The sequence below is a fragment of the Bipolaris oryzae genome (assembly GCF_000523455.1).
Source record: "Bipolaris oryzae ATCC 44560 unplaced genomic scaffold scaffold_160, whole genome shotgun sequence".
NCBI lineage: Eukaryota > Fungi > Ascomycota > Dothideomycetes > Pleosporales > Pleosporaceae > Bipolaris > Bipolaris oryzae.
The window spans coordinates 18,410-37,684 of record NW_006911436.1 but is presented as its reverse complement, the minus strand read 5'-3'; the positions used below and the strand labels follow the sequence as shown (position 1 = coordinate 37,684).

Sequence of the window (19,275 nt, the reverse complement as noted above, 5' to 3'; positions counted from 1 at the left end):
CTCGATCCATAATTGTGGCGCATGCTCCCGTTGCGGTTAGCGTGGATGACTCATTATATCTCACTGATGCATGAGCTCCAGGCACAGCTCCAGTCATACTTATTATTACCTCTTTTGGACACATGGTTTATGCTCTGAGTGGACTCGCATGGGTGGAGGTGTATTCTGGCTCAGCATAAGTATCATTCTATACTCATTGACATTCAACATCACCACCACTTTTTTCGTTCACGTGCACACGATACCCCTTCGCGATTTCTCTCTATTTTACATTTCTTTTCGCAATTATCCCAGCATTTTAAACAATGGCGTCTGCGGAGGAATTGACAGCACCCACACGTATTTCAACAACATCGTATGATACGGCCCTTTGCATTATACCGCCCAGGTCGCAATGCGGCTACGTGGATCAGTTGCGAGAGCTCTACGACAAGGCTTTTGGAAGATGGCCAGCACACGTCAATCTCATATACCCATTCGTAGCACCCGAGCAGCTTCCACAAGCGCAGAAACAAATCCAAGACTATCTTGCAACGCGCTTGGATCAACACAAACCAATCGATGTGGAACTAACCCAAGCCGGGTATTTCACACAAAAGAACAGGTGCACAATCTTCCTTAGCGAGGACAGAGCCAAGGACGATAGTGACGACTCAAATGCGACCCTTGAATCACTACGGAAATTGGCGCTGGAAGCTATAGGACAGCCTCCTCCTCGATCTACCTTGCATCTTACTCTTGGCCAATCTGAGGACAATACAGTCTTCGCACGGGAATATCTCTTGGACAAAGCCAAACTAATACCACACCTACGATTTAGCGTTGGATCGCTTGCTATCCTAGTACGTGAACGAACGACTGGTTCCGATTCGACAGATTGCATGCGCCTTTTCTCTACCATTGACATCTGCTCCTCTGATGTCGTCCCAAGGCCCGACAGCCCTAATTACTGGGTGCGGAGCCTTCCTTCGAAAGCTGAGGACACTCAAGATGAAATAGTTCAACAGGAGCCCAGTCAAGGAGTGCAGCCAGGATCGACATACTACTTTGATGAAGATGAATACAAATGGTCGATTTACACTGCTGAGGAGCATGAAGAAATCGAGGTGGAGACGCTCACAGTCGCGAGCTACAACGTCCTAATCGATAGCGAGTACCCCCCAACACATGATCGCGATTCTTTGCTCGTCGTTAACATCCTCTCGGATCCCGCAATGGCCGATGTCTTAGTGCTGCAAGAGATGTCGGATGACTTCCTATCCTACATGCTCGGCGACAGCGAAATTCAGCGAAGATATCCTTTCGTTTCCCACGGACCACCCGAACAACCGGACATTGGACCGCTACCTAGTTTGCGAAACATTGTTGTTCTGAGCCGTTATCCGTTTTCGTGGAAGGCAGTACCATTTTATCGAAAGCACAAGGGCGCCATTGTCGCACAGTTTCGAGGGTTGGCCACATCTGGTTCGTCGGGCTCGGAAGGTTTGGTAGTCGCCAGTGTCCACTTGACCGCTGGCCTTACTGATGGCTCGACTGCAACTAAACGAGCTCAGATGAAAACCCTCATCAGCCATTTGGAGCAAAACTATGCGAATGAGCCATGGATCATTGCAGGCGACTTCAACATTGTCACCTCAACTTACACCATTGAGACCGCTTGTAAGAACAAGTCCATCACCGAAGAGACCGCGAACACACTCTCTTCTATAGAGACTTCGATTAGTGATGCTGGTTTGTTCGATGCCTGGGCTGTTGCCAGAATTGAAGGAACGGACCAGACAAGCACTACTGACCTGGGAGAGCTATACGAAGGCGAAGAATCTGCGACGTTTGATCCACAAAACAACAGGCTTGCTGCCGGAACCACCACCACTTCACACGATCGCCCACAACGCTACGACCGGATACTGATTCGCCCAAACAACACTCTTCATGTGATCCGGTTCAATCAATTTGGTCGGCCTGAGACTATTGATGGTGTGCAAGTAGTCGCTAGTGATCACTATGGAGTGAGAGCAAGATTAAAGATTGGGCATGGTGGAACGATCGACAGTGCAATGGATGCCGACTCCAGCAACCAACCCTCGGTCCAACTGAAACGCGCAATCGCGACCTTGACGGAGTCTTCAGACATTTCTTCAGCACTTGAGGTCCATGGTATGATTCCCAACGATGAGCAAACAGCACAGCGACAAGAAGCATTTGCGCTCCTCCAGCGAATTGTCTTGGACACTAGTGAAGATGCAGAGACTGGACAGTCTGGTATTCCACTAGTCATAGTACCAGTTGGCTCGTATGCTCTGGGTGTTTGGACATCCGGTTCAGACATTGACTGTCTTTGCATTGGCTCCATCAGCTCAAAGACATTCTTCAAGCTTGCTCGACAACGCCTCGTTAAGGCCGGAAATCCTCAAGTGCGCATTCTGAGAAAGGTTGAAGCTGCTACTGGTACTATGCTCGAACTTTCAGTCAATGGCATCCTGATGGACTTGCAGTATTGCCCTGCAGCGCAAGTAGTAGAAAGGTAAGTCCTTACTTTGAATCGTTCCTATTAACAGTACTGACGTGTTTTGCATAGGTGGTCCGAATTTGCAGAAATCCCCGCATCCGACCCCATCTTCAACCTTTCTATGCTCTCGCTTCGCAAATTGAAACCCTACCGCGACCTGCTATACCTCCAACGTACAATTCCGTCGCGATCTATCTTCCGCCAGGCTTACCGATTAATCAAGCTGTGGGCTGTTCAGCGCGGTCTCTACGCTGCAAAATTTGGTTATCTGGGCGGGATGCACATCACGCTCCTGCTCTCCTGGGTTTGCAAGAGTCTAGCACATGACGTTGGCTCAGTAAGTGTGGCAGACATAGTCGTGAGCTTTTTCCAACACTACGCAAACTTTGACTGGTCAAATGATATGGTGTACGATGCGTTCTTCCACAAGAAGAAGCCGCGATATAACCGCAGTGCAAGAGAGCCCATGGTTGTTCTCAGCTTCCATGCACCCAACTCTAATTTCGCAAACAAATCCACGGTTCCGGGTTTGCAGATGTTGATCAAGGAGTTCAAGGCTGCCGATATGAAGCTAAGCGAGCCTGGTATGACCTGGCAAAAGTTCTTCGGCACATCATCAGATCTGGCCTCAGAACCTCATCTTCCTTTTGGGGCTGTTGAGTTTCTAAACGCTTACAATGACTTTGTCAAAATTGATGTTCAGTTCTGGGGTCGTATGCTTGCAAAGGGCAAGAGTTTGGTTGGCTGGGTTGAGTCGCGATGCATATCTATCGTCGTTGGTAAGTACTCTCAGACCCGAAATAATACTTGGACGATCTGACTGATCATGCAGACATCCACAAAGCTCTTCCAGGATCAGAAGTACGGGTCTGGCCAGCTCTATTCACAGATGATGCTCCCGATAACTCGACCGACAGCAACGACTTTCAGGGATGTTACTTGATTGGCCTGTCGAAAGCCGCAGAGGGTAGCTCGACTGGCGGGCCAGAAGACAAACAAGAGGCCAGAAGATCATTAGAAAAAGCGCTTGATCGCTTCCTGACCCAGCTCCGAACCGATGAGAAGAACTACGACTCAAACACCTGCTGGATTGATGCATCGCTAGTGAAGAGGCGTGATGTCAAGGCTCTACAGCTAGATGAGCGAGAATGGGGACACTACGTCATGTGTATGGACTCCGATTCAGAAGACGAAGAAGAGCTTGACGAAGAGCTCGAGGACGCCGATGAGGCCAAGCCGCAGCGTGCAATCCCGCAACGTCCAAAGCCCACCTCGACACCCTTATCAAGTTCAAAACTCCGTCCCGCCTCCGATGTTCTTAACCGATTACGCTGGGACCCAAGTCTTGATCCCGGCGACTACATTATCGGATATGAAGACCGATTTCTTGGTGCGAAAGAGACGGGCCTTGAGAAGTGGAAGACGGAGCAGACGGATGAGGAGTTTATTCCTCAGCATAGGATTCTTTATTTCAAGAAGAAGACCGAAGATGGTGGAGCAGAGATTGTGTGGGAGAGAGCGACGAGGATTGACAAGGTTTTTGGGAGTGGACTTGGGACTGGGAAGTGATTAGAAGTTTTCACCAGAAGGGTCAGTGAGTGGTGGTTACCATTATCTGGAAAAGCTTCGTCTTTTCACTCAGAGTTGAATACGGGTAGAGAAATACGCAATCATTCCATTTTTGCTATTCCAAGTAACACAAGAGACTAGAGCCAGGATCCAAAGCAAATATTACTAAGAGCGTATGCAGTAACGAGCGCTACATACAATCCGCGTGGCTGGATTTGGAGGGTAATAAAGTCAATGTACACATCCCAAAAAGACGGCACGTCCCACTAAAGAGGAATACCCCGAATAGCCATGACTCTTGGACGCCACATACGAACTAGCCTCAGGCACCTCACACTTCATTACGTAAGTAGCCTCCGGAACCCACGGATACCATTTGGAAATCCGGGGAAACCCAATCCAACCTCACCCACTTCAATTGGACAAACTAAAAACCAAGTCACCAAGCTCGCCCTCAAAAAAAAAGGTCTTTACCCACAATCAAAACACCAACCCCAAGCCTTTGTCAAAAAAAGAAGCATAGATCCAACCCCATTTCCTCCCCCAAAACCCCTCGCAAATCCTCTCCTCCTCCTGCCCCCGGAATGCATCCCGCCCCTCCCACACCCCGCGCACCCCCCAGAAGCAGCACGGCGCCTCCAAAGCGCCACGGAGAATTTAAGCCAAAGAGGGAAAAACAAAAAATGACAATAGCAAGGCTAGTAACTAGTCTAATAAACCCTGCTTACTTACCCCACATTCTAATCTCCTCTCTCTCTCTTTCTCTCCCCACATACACACACTCACACATGCCTAACTGCGTACATATGTACTTTACTTGCTACCTCTCACACGCCCCAAGCAAAGTATGCAAAGGGCGCAAAGTACGCAAAAAGTTGAAATTAAATAAATAAAGAAATAAAAAATAGATTCAATGTCATTCGTGTGTGTGTGTGTGTGTGTGTGTGTGTGTAATTTCCAAGCCGTTTTTACAAAGTACTTTATCTGGCGTTTTGCGGCACGGGTCAAGGCTTTGACTTTTATTATTATTATTATTATCACGTCATATATGTAGTTTTATCTGCCGTTCTCGGGCGTAGTACCGTTTGCAAGGAAGGGGGCGATGCGGTTGAAGGGGTGCCATATGGACGGGGTGCCATTTTTCTTTCAATTTTTTTTTCGATTGATGCTGGCTTGGGAGAAGGGAGAAGAGGAAGAGGGATTGGTTGGAGAAGGAAGGAGGGAGAGAAAAGTGGTGGTGGGGTCGGGCCGAAAGCGGGTTGGCGACGAGGTGTGTTTCGCAGGGGTTTCGGGGGCCGCGGTTGGGGGGGTGGAGGATGGAGGGGGGAGACGGAATGCATGGGATTGAAGTCGTAGGTGTGTTTTGTTTGCTTGTAACGTGTTGGGTTGGTACACATGTGTATACGGGTTGTAGGTGGGAAAAGTGACAGCGGTGGATGATACTGCATTAAGGAAACGGTCATGATTCAAGACTCAAAGAGACGGAGAGAGAAAGAGTGGGGGTGGGGAGGAAACAACGTGTTCTATTTACGAACATGTGTTGAACACCTATCTAACTTGTAGCAACTATATCCATATGTCATATATGACCATTGAAAAAAAATGAAAAAAACGCCACAGTTTGGTTCCCTCCGGATCTACTACTCAAGCGGAAGGAAGGCAAGAGTAAAACCATAAATCTATACATTCCAAAGTACATTCCTCTGATCCCTTGCATTGACCCAGACATACTCTGTACACCTCGGATTCGACTTTGTCTTGCCGAGCGTAACAGCGAAAAGATTGATTTCCATCCACACGGGGCGCATGCCCATGCGCTCCAGACGCTCCCACCAGCTGCGGAAGCGCCCGAAATCGATACTGCCACCTCCAACTTGGTTGTCAGTGGAAACACCATCTCCCAAGTGCAACTCAATCATGACCTGGCCGATTGGCAGCACCGACTTTCCAGATGCGGATTTCACATTGTCGAAAGCGTCCATCATGGTATCTAGCGCATCGTACTCACTACCCTCGACATCGATTTTCAAAATGTCAATGTAGGTGTGGTTGTTCTGCTTCATGAGGGAGGGGAGAGTCCAGAATGGGGGGCTAGCATCATGCGCGTCTTCCTTTCCGAGTCCGACCTTTTTGAAAAAAGTGCGGTGGCGGTGTTTCGGGGCAATTTGCGGGCCCCAGGCGTCGACGGAGAAGTCGTAGCCCCAGATGCGGGCGCTGGGCACGCGCTCGAGCATTTCTGCTTCGAATGAGGATTCGCCGTTGATGCCGAAACTGTACATTACGAGGCCGTCCTGGGCGTTGGAGAGGGATGACTCGTCGGATGCGGAGGTCTTGACTGCGGGAAGTCCTTCGTAGACGCTCATGCCGCAGACCCATTTTCCGCCGTCGCCCATGCGGCCTACGCGCTGGATGTCATGGGGACAGGTCCAGGTTGGGGGGAAAAAGTCCCAGATAGTGAATGGATATTTCAAAAAGTCCATTGGGAAGAAGGGGATCTTTGGGTTATCCGGGTGGGATTTTGCCATTTGCTCGCGCTGGTCGAGACTCGCTTTCCACGATTTCTCGGAGAGAGCGGATCGGTCTTTTATCCATGCTCGAAGGAGTGAGGAGGATTGCGATGAGCCTGTTGAGGGGAGGACAGGCAGGTAAGGAAGGAGAGCCGTGCCAGCGGATTCTTCGTTGTGGAAAATAACAATCAGGAAGACGACGACGAATATGCCCGCGAATATACGTGCTGGCGGTCAATGTTAGAAGGAGGGGGGGACTTGACAAGAAGCATTGCAAAGCAACATGTGACATACCTCCAAAAGACCTTAACATTGTGGCTGTTGTACAAAAAACAAAGAACGATGTCCAAATATCTAGATGAGAGAGACAAAGAACAATCGTGTTATGTACATAAACCTCCGAGTTGAATCGATGGAGGTTCTATTCGCGTCAAGCGTACGTGGGGGTAGTGACGGGAAGGAGCGGAGAAGGGTGAGGAGTTTGTAGGTGAATGTAGGGGAAAAGGAAAGAGCAAAAGAGTAAGAAAGAAAGGAAAAAAGACAGAGAGAGAGAGAGAGAGAGAGAGAAAGAGATGATGATGAAGGAGAAAAAAAAAAGGCAAGGTTAGAGCCAAATTGGCCCGAGAGCCCGCCTCGCATGCAGATGTTATCATGGTCAAACAGGGCGTCCTCTCAATCTGTCTGGATTCCCTGACATGGATCGCCGTGTATGGGACACGTGCCAAGCATTGCCGCCGAAACAGCCAACAGCGGGACCCAAGCTGGCAACGAGTGTTACGCGTACATTGGACTCGCCAAGCACTGACCTTCATATCAAAAGACACTTGGTCGGCCTGTCTCTTTGACCACCCCGGTTCCAGTCGGACGATGGTCACTCTGTGCTGATGGAGCGAGCAAGACGACAGCCAGCATTAGGCGCGCCCCCTGCTGACCATGACTGGGTCCTTGGACATACGAGCTGACTGCGGAGTAACAGCTACATACGGCCACACCTGCACCATTGGATCATGGGGCACCGACACTGGCTTCGCGCGCAAACTAACATGATGGCGGCTCGACTAGGCGCGGGAGACGTTTTGCGATGGCCATGGTGGTAGGCGGGCAGTCGTGTGTACCAGGAGTGCGTCTTCTTGGCCATCAGCCGCCACCAGCGTCGTTTCACCCTTAGCTGGGCACTCGGCCTCCCTGAACATGCTTCCACGCTGGCGGGCCACCAAGAGGCCCCATCGCACAGACCTCAAGATTGCGCATACAAGTCTGGTTCCAAGTCGTGTAGGGTATACAAACGCGACAGCTGACAATGATATCATATGATCTACCTTGCTGCTTCTATCTACATGTGCATACTTACGTACCCAACCGATTGCCATGACCAAACAAAAGCAAACCAAGTGGGTATTGTACATGGTGATGTGCATCTACGGTGCTATTTACAGAAAGCAACCATACTTAGTAATAACAACAAAATAGTCTTTACATAGCCTCGGCGCTAGATGGTAGAGCTGACATATCACCAAAGTTCTAAAGATCGAGAGTTTGTGCGCCATCCCCTACGAGTGCATTGTGCCTAGAGTTTCACGAGCATAACAAAAAGAAATCAGGCCAGCGTCTTGTGGACAAACACGGCAGCCACAATGAGCAGGACACTACATGTAGTGAATACTGTGTCGCGATGCGCCTCGCCTAGATGCACGTATTAGCTTTTGTGCTCATCTTGGACAGCCGTGGGAACAATGCATACCTTCTTTTGTGGTGCTGAGCGCTAGCACGACAAAGACGTTGAGCGGAATGCGAAGAATACCGTAAATGCTGGCTCGTGACCCATCTTCAATGAGCTTGCTCTTGAGCGAGCCCATGGCCGGGTAGTAGATTCCGCAGCAGAGCTCAAAGATGCAGAAGCACCATAGTGTAAGGCGTTCGTCACGGAAGTGCCCAGGGATAAAGAAACAGACAGAAGAAATGGCGAGAATGCCAATGAGCATCTTCTGCGCAGGTACTGGGTTTGCCGATGTGGAGACATGTTTGTGGAGGAGAGAGCCAAGCATCATGGAGCACATGAGGATGGCGAAAATGAGACCGAAAGGCAGCTCTGCTTCGTGTCAGATGCACAGATTCAGAGATGGTGGCGTTAGAGGGCTGCTTACCGTCTGTCGAGCCGGATAATTGGTGGCTGAGCTTCAATGCAGGGAATTTGAAAAAGATGAATAGGAAAAGCGATCCTTCAAAGAAACCCGATACCAGCGCGAGAATCATAATGTTGCGGTCACGGAGAATTGTTCGCAGAGCAGAGGTTGAGGAAGGCGCCGGCGCCGCCTCTTCTTGCTGAAGAAGACCTTCGGTTTCAGATGCCCGTCGGTTGCTGGATCCATAGTTCTCGCCCCAGTACGACGAGATGGCTAGGAAGGACAGGGCCAGGCACGCAATCGAAGCCATGAACGGCGTCTTGGCAGTGCCCGTTTTGGTGACGGCCCATTCAGCGAAGATGCCAGAGGCAATGGCAACCAGAGTGTTGGAAGTGGTCATGGTGCTGAAGATGGCACTCAAGTGAGGCTCACCATCTTGCAGCATAAGTTGGTTGAACTCGGCGACGAGCCAGCTCTCGAAGACGCTCCAGAGGATCGTTCCGCAAAGACCGCCGAGTATACGACCAAAGAATAGAATGTAGATGTTGTTGGTAAGGAGCGTGGCACACGAGAGGGAGTAGATGGCGCAGTATCCAAGACAGGCCGTCTTTCGGCCATAACGGTCTGCGAGTCCGCCTACAAAGGATGCGGAGATGCCGGCGGAGATGAAGCCTGTGAGGAAGAGGAAGGCGACTGTTTCTTCGGGGAGTCCTTTCTCATCTGCAAAGACATGTGAGTACGCAAGGGAGGAGGGGCTATTCATTCACGTGCGTGTACCTTTGTAGATGGGATAGATGTAGGGTCCTTGAAGCCAATCCGCAGCGTTGACGAGCAGATAGATTGGGAAGAAGCGCTTCTTCAGCTTGGCCAAGCCGTCCATATCGGGCTCGTGGGATTCCAGTCCATCTTTCTTGTCCGAGACGGCCGCCTCGGTGGTTGCTTTGCGGGAGCGGTGGGTTTGGTAGAATGCAAAGAGATTCAGCAATACGGAACCCGCAAAGGTAGCTCGGTAGAGGTCCATGTTGAATGTGGACTTGCAGTGTTGAAAAGAGCGAAATTGAATTGGTAAGACGATAAGAAAGGTATGTACAGTGAGTGAATGGCCAGCAAACACCGAAGGGAAGCAGGACAGAAGACGAGTGGATGAGGTCAGATGGCGCTAAGTGGTGATTGGACACGTGTGGGCGGAAAGGGTTAGCCTCGATGGCTCGGAGGAGCAGCTGGGAGCAATACACTTGACACGGGATGCGAGTCTGATGTTAAGTGCCGCCTCACAAGCCGTTTGGCGCACCAGGATAAGGCCTGATTGAGATCAGCCAAGCTGGACTGTGCCATAAATGGAGCTGGGCGGACTGGTGTGCTTCAAGTCGACATGCGGGCTGACGGTAGACTTGGCCGGATTGCGCGTCAAAAAGTGGGCGGCGCGCGCCTGCACGTTTCCAAGCTGTGGGGCCCACGCCAAGTACGCTTCGGAAGGCGAGTGGCCCCGGGGCCGTGCGCGCCTTCTGTCTGTGTCTAACACCTGCACTAACTACTTAGTTGTATGTGTACGCGGGGTGTGCGGCGGCCCCTCGCACTTGTAAGGCCCCCGCCGCCTTGGTGCCTGTTTCGAATCTGGGAGCCTCAGGAATTAATAGCTTTTGTCTCTGTAAGTATACCAGACCATGGTGCGAATGCTGAGCCGGCTGGCATGCACATGGTCTGCCTGAGCAGAGTGCGAGGCAGTCAACACAGGCCATCTCCATGCTCCGTGTAGCCGTCGCTTCACATCAAGCAGTGCGGCTGACTACGCTGACGACAGGCTGGTCGAGATGATGAAGCGGGAATCCAACAACATGCGAGTTACCAGTAGTGCCATGCAAGTAATCGACATCACAGCAATCAAGGCCGTGTTGATGATACCAGAAACACATGTAACGACTCGATGCCATTTGCTACATCTCCAGCTATAGCCATGTCACCATACCCATGTGTGCAGCATGTGTAGTTCACATGTCATGCGTATTCTGTTTCGCTATCGTGGTTTCGCATCGCCGACTCCGAGTATAGCATCAATGCATATGAGCTTTTGGATGGCAGCGATGGCTGGCATGGCGAGATGATGGGTTTTCTGGTCGTCTACTGCAGTCATGGTGTTGAGAAGCCATTCCTTCCATGGGTAACAAATCCACACCAGACACGCCAAGCCATGACGTAACAGCTGCACTAGCGGCACCTGTCATGCCCCGTCCTTCTGTACTGTGTACTACACAAGTCAACGCTATCTACCTTTGGAAACATGGACTTCTAAAATCGGCCTTGTCTCTCCCATACCCATGCCAGGTTCTGTTACAGCCTCGGAACAGTAAGCACCCAAATCCCTTCATGGGTACGAACGATACCATTCCCGTCCGGCTCACCATCTTGAACTCGCATGTCTTCTCTGTTCCCCCCCTCCATTCATTGAGCCATCAGATTCCACACAAACCCTAGTCGTGAATCGGCACCGAAGTAAAATGGAGTTTGTTCGGAATGACAGGGCATCAACTACCGGTAGGCTAAGTAGTCAGTCATCATCAAGATTAGTAGCTTCTACATTCAGTGTATACGAATCCCATAAGCACTCAAAACTGACAGCAAACATCAATCAACCCCCGGTTACTTGAACAGTTGTAATTGGGTGGTGTATCTGGTAATGTTTCCTTGGGCGCTGCCCATGAAGGTGCACATAATCATCGCACAAGTATATTCTGTCCATACACCTACTCCCCTTGTCCATTGGAGATTTCGCATCACAGGCGATCCCCGCTCTTGCGCAGGCGTACCGTCGCTCTAACCTCCCGATGTAGCGCACGGAGCCTTGTTGCTCAGAATGCATGAGTTCTGCTCTATCTCGGCGATCTTCTTCAGGCACTTCTGGCATGCCAGAGCCTCGCATCCAGGACACCTGCTGCAGCCGACACGGGCTTCCATGCAGAACACGCAGTGATCTGCACCACCGGGCTGCACTTTCCACGTCGCACTCCGATATCTGCAAGGGCGCAGCACACACTCGTGCGACATTTTGACCAAAAGACCGTGTTGCAGACCGCCTTGACCAGGGCTTGGAGGCCTACTCTCATCGACACTGAAAGAAGAATTAGTAACAGCGCTCAACAAAGTCACTTGGGTTGCAGTCAACTTACGGAGGCTCGCACTCGGGATGCCTGGCATAGTAACTGGCCGACAGCTGTTTCCATTTCTGGTACGCGGCGCTATTCAGATATTTCCATCCAGGATCACCAGGCTTCTTGAAGGGCTTCTTCGGTGGAGGACTGGCTCTACGAGCCCTCTCTCGCATCTCAGCTTCGTACTGGTAAGTGCGAGTGTTACCAAAAGGTTGTTCGTCAGTGCTCGGAGCGGGAGGGTCAATGTGGAGCTTCTTACGCCAGTAGGTCCTATCGTACTCCTTGCGGAACTCAGTATTCGTTAGCCTGTCAAAGGCTTCGCGCGCAGCACGAAAGAGGGTCGAATCGCTAATTCCAGACCCATCGGGATGATACTTGATAGCCAAGGCATGAAAGGCAGACCTGATCGCATTGGGTGAGGCACCGAGCTGCAGTCCTAGGGTAGCATAGTAATCCTCGAATCCCTCTGGTTCCATGTTTGTAAACTTCTCCTTTCTGTTGGTTGTGCAACTGAAGTGAAGGAAAATGCTTTTTAGATTAGAGAGACAAACACAGAAAAGTGGAGTACCTGGTGGAAGATGACCATTTAGGTAAGACATTTGCCCATTAAGAGTGAATGCCTGCCTAGGCAAAAACAGTCATAATGCCACACTTTTGACAAATGCGTCATTCTATTCTCGAATGAACATGTCGGAAAGGCAGGGCTAGATACGGCAGCGCCAAGTTTCATACAAATCTGCTCACGCACGGCGCGCAAATGATACATTTTCAGTCAAACAATAGCAAAGTGAAATTGAAAAAGTGAAATGGTGTAACGGAGCTAGGGTTAGGCATCATATGTGCAAACAGTCGCGCAGAGGCAAGGTCGAGGTAGTGCCATTGGCGAGTGATGCTGCCTGAAGAGAGTGATTGAACTTTCACTATAGCGTTTCAATGGGCTTACAGTTTCTGCTCTCTGATAAGCATATTTTGCAAACTGTAAGTGTTAAAGCAGCGATAATCGGAAGCTTACACCTCATTCTGTCCCTGAGCATCTTGCTTGATTCCTTTCGTTATCTTAACAGCAGTTCTAGGCTTTGTTGTTTTAGACGACCCACTGCGTTTGCTGGTCGTCTAGCTGCTTATCAAATCCAGTCCTTTCTGTAAGCAATCTGATTTGTGTACATAAGAAGCAGGTCAAGTCATGGTTGCGCCTCAGCCTCCGCATGGCCAAAGTACACCATGCGCCCAAATGCATCTTTTTGACCTCCTGTCAAAGCTGTACCCTGGATGCTTGGTAGATCCATGGTGAAACGCTACGTGTCGAAAATCACTACTTTCACGTGGCCACCATTATCCACGTTTTCCTTTACACGCAGAAGAGAGGACCATCGTGGCGCATGCCTGAGGCATTGTACCAATGACAACGATACACAACTACTACTTATCAAGAAGATGATGGTTCTGGAAAGAAAGTCGCGCATCACGAGGCGGGTCCACTCCCGATATGGTTTAGCCGGCGCGGGATTTAGCTTCAAACATTGCCTCACAATTCAAAGGGCTGCGGTGTGCCCGTACTTTCTCTTGCTACTTCATCGGCAACCCGCCTACTACCTTCAATCGTCACCGAGACTACATAGGCATTGCCATTGACCGGGTTCGATATCTTTCCCAAGTGCACTGGTCTTAGGGCGCTACGAGTCTGACAAACCGCAATACTTGCCCCACCCCCTTCGTATGCTGCATCCTCTATTTTGAGACCAATCAGGATTAGCCACCTTCGTCACACGCAAGTCCAATCATTTCTAGACGCGACCCGCTCAATTACGTGCCGTCTACCGACGTCTCTGTTACCATTACTGGAGGCTGACAGCAGCCTCCCATGTCAGGCCCAACTTCCAGCCCAGATTGGAATAAAAACGGTAGTCCCGCATACGGCACTTTCCCTCGAACATCACTACACCCCGACGCTACTACTAGCAACGATGACAATAACGAGAGTACTGTCGTTCTGTCGAGCAATGGAGACGAGGAGCTCTCGCCAACATCCAGACCATCCCCAAAGCGCGAGCCGTCACGGCACATTGAGTTCAGAAAGTACCTGAAGCGACCTTACCAGGAGACGCAGCGTACACTGAGCGATGCGTTGAGATTCGCAAAGAGTAGAGAAGAGCAGGAGACTTTGTTGCCTGAAGAAGACTATGCCGGGAGTGATGGATGTTTCAATGGCCAAGGCCAACCAACGGCTGCACCAACGCCCGGCACAAGTTCCATCAAGAGTCACCAGACGTACTTCAATATTCATCGGTGAGTTGGAGCGCTGTATAGGAATTTAAAATCCACCACTGATCGTGGAACAGAATACGAAGACTCGTTCTGGCTGTAATTGAGGACCCTTACACTGTGGACCAACTCCGAGAACCACGTATGAATGTCCTCATTGTAAAACCACTCGTCGACCGTCTTTACGATGAGGACGACATATCCATTGTCTACTGTTTGCTCGTGAACCGTATGCAGTTCTTGCGAGAGCAGCAGTTTCAGCAGCATCATCAGACCGTCGATCTTACACGTGCTAATCTATGCGAATTGGTCGCGATGAAAATCTTGCGGCGACATGACGAGGAGTCTACGGGAAAAGCCGGCCTGTTGCTGCTGGCGCAGATCTTAGTCGCGCCATTCCAACCTTTCCAAGGAGCCCCCGAGGAGCGGTGTCCACCACGACATGCCTCCGATTACCAGGGTCAAGGCGACAACGATGGCAAACTCACTGCTTTGGAGGTTGCCATTGTGTCTGAGAGTAAAGTACTACTCTCAGGTTCTGCTAGCCAGAAAGTCATTGACGCCATCTATCGAGGACGCATTGTATATACACCGACTACATTTATGGACATTATTCCAGACCACTACAAGTACAAGCCCATCTCGCTTTACGACCCAAGAAAGGCACCCGTACTGAACCAGTATCGGCTCATGGTACCAAGGACGCGCAACATGATCGAAGTCGTGCAGTTCCTCATACTATTGGCCTTGTATTGCTGGTGCATGTCAGCAAGAAAAGATCATTTCCTTACCTGGCCTGAGTTGATCTTCATGGTCTATGCTGCTGGCTGGGTGCTGGACGAGCTCACATCATGTCTCGAACATGGATGGGAAGTTCATACCCAGGAACTGTGGGCTTTTCTAGATGTTACTTTCTCTGCCATATTCATTGTCTATATCTGGATGCGATTCCACGGCTGGATAACAGGACAAGACGAGACTGGGCGACAAGCTCTCGATGTCCTTACCGTAGCCTCACCTATCCTCTTCCCACGAATTGCGTTTAATCTGATGCCAGATAATATGCTTTTTATTGCCCTACGAGCCATGGTCAAAGAGTTCACGGCATTGAGCCTCATCGCTGTGTGGTGTTTTGGTGGTTTCCTCTTGGCGCTCAAATGGCTGAGCATCAGCAACCCCGAGGTTGGGTATGAAGAATCACCAAACTCCATTACCATTTCCAAGTGGATGTTGTGGATCTGGTTCGGTCTCGACGGTACAGGAATAGACGAAGCGCCTGGCTTCCATGAGATCCTTGGCCCTACTCTCATGGTCGTCTACGCGTTTCTTGGTAACACCCTATTCCTAACCGTCTTGGTGTCGATCCTGTCAAATACCTTCTCCAAGATTGCAGCCGATGCGACAGCAGAGATTCAATTTCGTCGGGCTGTCTTGACCTTTGAAGGTGTCAAGTCAGACTCACTTTTTGCTTATCGCCCGCCCTTTAACCTTCTCGCCTTTGTAATACTTCTTCCGTTGAAGTTTATCCTCTCACCACGCTGGTTTCATAAGATTAACATAACAGCAATCCGAACCTTGAACTTCCCTATTCTTCTTTTCATCACATATTATGAGCGCCGGTCGCTCTGGAAACCCATTCGCCAACTCAACGTCAATGGCCCCGGACCCTCGAAACGCACCATGTTTGGATTCTGGCAGAGCTGGAAACAATTCAGCCCCCACGCTGATTTGCAGGCTGTTTTTGAGGAGGAGCCGCCCCAGGATGTGGTGACGCGGATCGAAGAGGAGGATGATCTTGAAGATGCCATTCTTGAGAATAGTTTTGCGCCGACGAATGCGGTCGGTACAAGGAGTGTTAGTCCCGGCAGTGCGATGACGGGAAGAAGGAGGAGATTGAGTAGTGTCTGGCCTGGACCCAACACATAGAGACAAGTGTCAGGTTGAGGGGTATAAGCACATGTATGAGGTTATGAGAGTGGAGCAAGATTGTGATTCGAGTGCTATTCAGGAGTTTTGGCATGTTTTGTTCGTGTATTCCAGAGTCATTAGGTTAGCGTTCCTTTATTGCATCAACTTTAAGCTGGGCTTGGTTTTCATAAACGCGTCCCTCTTTCCCTCTTGCTTTCTTGTATCTGATAGCTTTTGTTGTTACCCAAATTAGTAGATGGTGGGCATCCCCGCACTAACGCAAACAAGAGATCTCAGCACCATCCAAGACTCATCAAGCCATCACCATCACCCCCAGCATATCAGCACCGAAATTGCCTCATCTCAACGCGAATAATTCGAATCACTTAATGCTCTACTGACTCTTCTTTTTCTCAATTTCCTCACTCAATATCCGCGGCCTTGAAAATCCTTTCCATCAGTAAGCGCGGCCGTGACGGCACCGACCGCACTTTGTTTGTCCGACGGGGGAGCTCCAATATCTCCAACATTAAGGTCTCCACGGTAGGAGGACCCACAACAGCAGGACAAGAGGGCAGAGCCGCAGGATTGAATATATATTGTAGAGTCATCCAATTCCATAATTCCGCTTACCAGAAAACCAGTAGCAGGTAGTCCAACCCGCATACTTCGAGAACAAGCCTGCTACTTTCATCCACCCATTCTACTTTATTCCGGTCTGTATCCCAAGGCACGAAAGAAAGAACGAAAAAAAAAGCAAAATATCTCTTGGAAAAGATTGCTCGTCATAACCCACCATGTCCGAGCTATTCACTCTCCAAAACTACCCCCTCCCGTCTTCCTCGTCGCTCGCCGCCCAGTTCGTGGGCAAAACACTCAACGAGCTACCCACACCAGCCGTAGTGCTAGATCGAGCACTCATCAAGCGCAACTGCAATGCTATGCTGAATGTGTGCAAAGAGTTAGGTGTTGGGTTCCGTGCGCATGTCAAGAGTCATAAGACGGCGGAGCTGTCCAAGCTGCAAGTTGGAGAGGAAGGCGCTGCGAATTTCATTGTTAGTACGATTATCGAGGCGGAGAAATTGGCAGAGTTGGTGGTGAAGGAGCAGGGGAAGGGGAGGGATGCTAGTGTATGTTTGTTTCTCTCTCTGTTATATTCTATCCTTCATTATTTCTTTTGTTGGAGATGTTATGCGCAGCACAATGCTGTCTTGGGATATAGAGTTCTAGGTTTCTCCCGTTACCCAGCCCCTGATCTACACTGATCATTCTTGGATCAAGCGGAGAGGAATCATTTCACTGACGTCACCTGTGTAGATCCTCTACGGCGTACCAGTTCCACAATCAGGTATACCACGCCTGATAGCTCTGGCCGAGAAACTTAAGCCGCGATCTATTAACCTCATCATCGATAACCAGGATGCATTCCTTAAGCTCGCCCAGCGTCTTGCTGTGTCATCCAGTCAAGTCGAGTTGGGCATCTTTATCAAAATCGACACAGGCTACGAGCGTGCAGGCATCAAGACGTCATCTCCATCCTTCCCAACCCTCGTCTCAACGGTAGTTTCAAAGACGCAAGAAACAGGATCAAAGTGCTTCTTACAAGGTTTCTACAGCCACTTCGGCCACAGTTATGCTGGATCCTCTGAAGACGATGCAGCCAACGGGTTGATGGAAGAGCTAGTCGGGCTCGAGGCAGCAACTAAGGCGGTGCCGGCGAGTTTCGCTGGAAAACTGGTGCTGAGTGTTGGTGCGACGCCGACTGCCACAGCAGCCCAGAACATGCTTTCCAGCGCTTCCCCACGGGTTCGCGAGTTTCAGACTGTGCTTTCCCGGCTGCAAGCCCAGCACCTCGTCGAACTGCACGCAGGCGTGTACCCGCTGCTCGACTGCCAGCAAGTCGCTACACACGCGCGGCCACCCACGTCTTCGTCTGCTGAACCAAGACCAGCATTCCAGCCGCTCTCCAAGTCCAACATCGGCATCCGCATGCTGCTAGAGGTAACAAGCGTGTACAACGAGCGCGCCAAGCCCGAGGCACTCGTCTCCGCTGGCTCCCTCGCCATGGGTCGCGAGCCCTGCAAGTCGTACGCTGGCTGGGGCATCGTAACACCTGACCTGGGCAACTCATCCGCCCAGCACATCTACGACGAGCAGGCCGGCCGAACGGGCTGGGTAGTCGGGCGCATCAGCCAAGAGCATGGCATACTGACCTGGGAAGGCGACAAGGCCGCGTGTAATGAGCTGGTGATTGGGGACAAGGTCATGATTTGGCCGAACCACGCTTGCGTTGCTGGGGCAGGGTTTGGATGGTATCTTGTGGTTGATTCTGAGGAGGGCCGTGGTGAGACGGTAGTAGATGTTTGGGTCCGATGGCGGGGGTGGTAAGTGTGAATGTATCTAGGTAGTTACCTACTATAGAACTTGTGAAAAAAGTAAAGAAAAGAAGATGGAGCGAACCAATATTACGTCCTACTATTCGGAATATTTTCTAATATATGCCGCATGCCGCTCATGCGCAACCGTTTTTTGTTTTGCGCTTGGGTGCCTTCCTCCCGTGTAATCCCTGCATCTCTCGTGCCTGGTTAGTATGTCCTTGAGTAAGTACTATAGAACCACGGGCACAGACAACGGCCGACCAGATGGTGAGATATCAAGGGTCTTTTCTTTTTTTTTTCATCTCACGTGCAGCATGTGACAATAGTCCGTCATCTTACTTGCAACCCTATCCTTCCCAGGATTGCAATTCATAACGCCTCAGTCAGCAAAGTGCATGTTGCTTTGTAAACGGGTGGGGTTGCGCTTACCCTCAGGGAGAGAGAACGAAGGAGACCCTTGTTGTTGCCAGCGGCAAAGCTGCCCGTCTTATTTTTTTTTTAAACTACAAAACCAACATACGGTGTATGAAATGCCCTGCCTACCTAGCCAGACAGGCAGGTAGCTAAGTAGGCCCTTTACTTTACACACACACACACACTCACACACAACGTGTATGATGCCCTCCCCCCAAAGGTTTCATTTCCTATTTTCCTATTTTCCCTTCACCCTCGCATCCCCCATAACCCGAAACCCAACTCTATCCTCTCTCTCTCTCTCTCTCTCCCTCGAAATGAATCTCATCTCACGCCTTCTAGCGCGGTGAAATGTCAGAAAAAAAAACACACAGACACACACGGTTGCACGTTTTGCTAGCCACACCCTTGTTTATTACCCTCTCTCTTCCCTTTAACACCTTTTCCTCCCCCCCCCCC

General features: G+C 50.3%; 6 protein-coding genes across 6 annotated transcripts; 3 read left to right on the top strand and 3 right to left on the bottom strand.

Annotated features, from left to right (window-relative positions):
* Positions 1-305: 305 nt before the first annotated feature.
* COCMIDRAFT_8382 (uncharacterized protein) lies at positions 306-4,078 on the top strand (the record flags this gene model as incomplete). Its single annotated transcript, XM_007693309.1, has 3 exons — positions 306-2,524; positions 2,579-3,288; positions 3,342-4,078. 3 exons carry the CDS (start codon positions 306-308, stop codon positions 4,076-4,078), a joined length of 3,666 nt encoding a protein of 1,221 aa, XP_007691499.1.
* Positions 4,079-5,757: 1,679 nt separating this feature from the next.
* Positions 5,758-6,898, bottom strand: COCMIDRAFT_39911 (uncharacterized protein; the record flags this gene model as incomplete). The annotated part of the gene is made up of 2 exons (XM_007693317.1): positions 5,758-6,812; positions 6,880-6,898. 2 exons carry the CDS (start codon positions 6,896-6,898, stop codon positions 5,758-5,760), a joined length of 1,074 nt encoding a protein of 357 aa, XP_007691507.1.
* A 1,284-nt stretch (positions 6,899-8,182) lies between these two features.
* Positions 8,183-9,729, bottom strand: COCMIDRAFT_8380 (uncharacterized protein; the record flags this gene model as incomplete). Its single annotated transcript, XM_007693308.1, has 4 exons — positions 8,183-8,268; positions 8,327-8,674; positions 8,730-9,428; positions 9,486-9,729. The coding sequence occupies 4 exons, from the start codon at positions 9,727-9,729 to the stop codon at positions 8,183-8,185; spliced, it is 1,377 nt and encodes a 458-aa protein (XP_007691498.1).
* Positions 9,730-11,519: 1,790 nt separating this feature from the next.
* Positions 11,520-12,330, bottom strand: COCMIDRAFT_104747 (uncharacterized protein; the record flags this gene model as incomplete). Its single annotated transcript, XM_007693322.1, has 2 exons — positions 11,520-11,814; positions 11,873-12,330. The coding sequence occupies 2 exons, from the start codon at positions 12,328-12,330 to the stop codon at positions 11,520-11,522; spliced, it is 753 nt and encodes a 250-aa protein (XP_007691512.1).
* A 1,385-nt stretch (positions 12,331-13,715) lies between these two features.
* Positions 13,716-16,042, top strand: COCMIDRAFT_104735 (uncharacterized protein; the record flags this gene model as incomplete). The annotated part of the gene is made up of 2 exons (XM_007693321.1): positions 13,716-14,140; positions 14,194-16,042. The coding sequence occupies 2 exons, from the start codon at positions 13,716-13,718 to the stop codon at positions 16,040-16,042; spliced, it is 2,274 nt and encodes a 757-aa protein (XP_007691511.1).
* Positions 16,043-16,821: 779 nt separating this feature from the next.
* On the top strand, positions 16,822-18,412 carry COCMIDRAFT_8377 (uncharacterized protein; the record flags this gene model as incomplete). Its single annotated transcript, XM_007693307.1, has 2 exons — positions 16,822-17,154; positions 17,342-18,412. The coding sequence occupies 2 exons, from the start codon at positions 16,822-16,824 to the stop codon at positions 18,410-18,412; spliced, it is 1,404 nt and encodes a 467-aa protein (XP_007691497.1).
* Between the last annotated feature and the right edge of the window lie 863 nt (positions 18,413-19,275).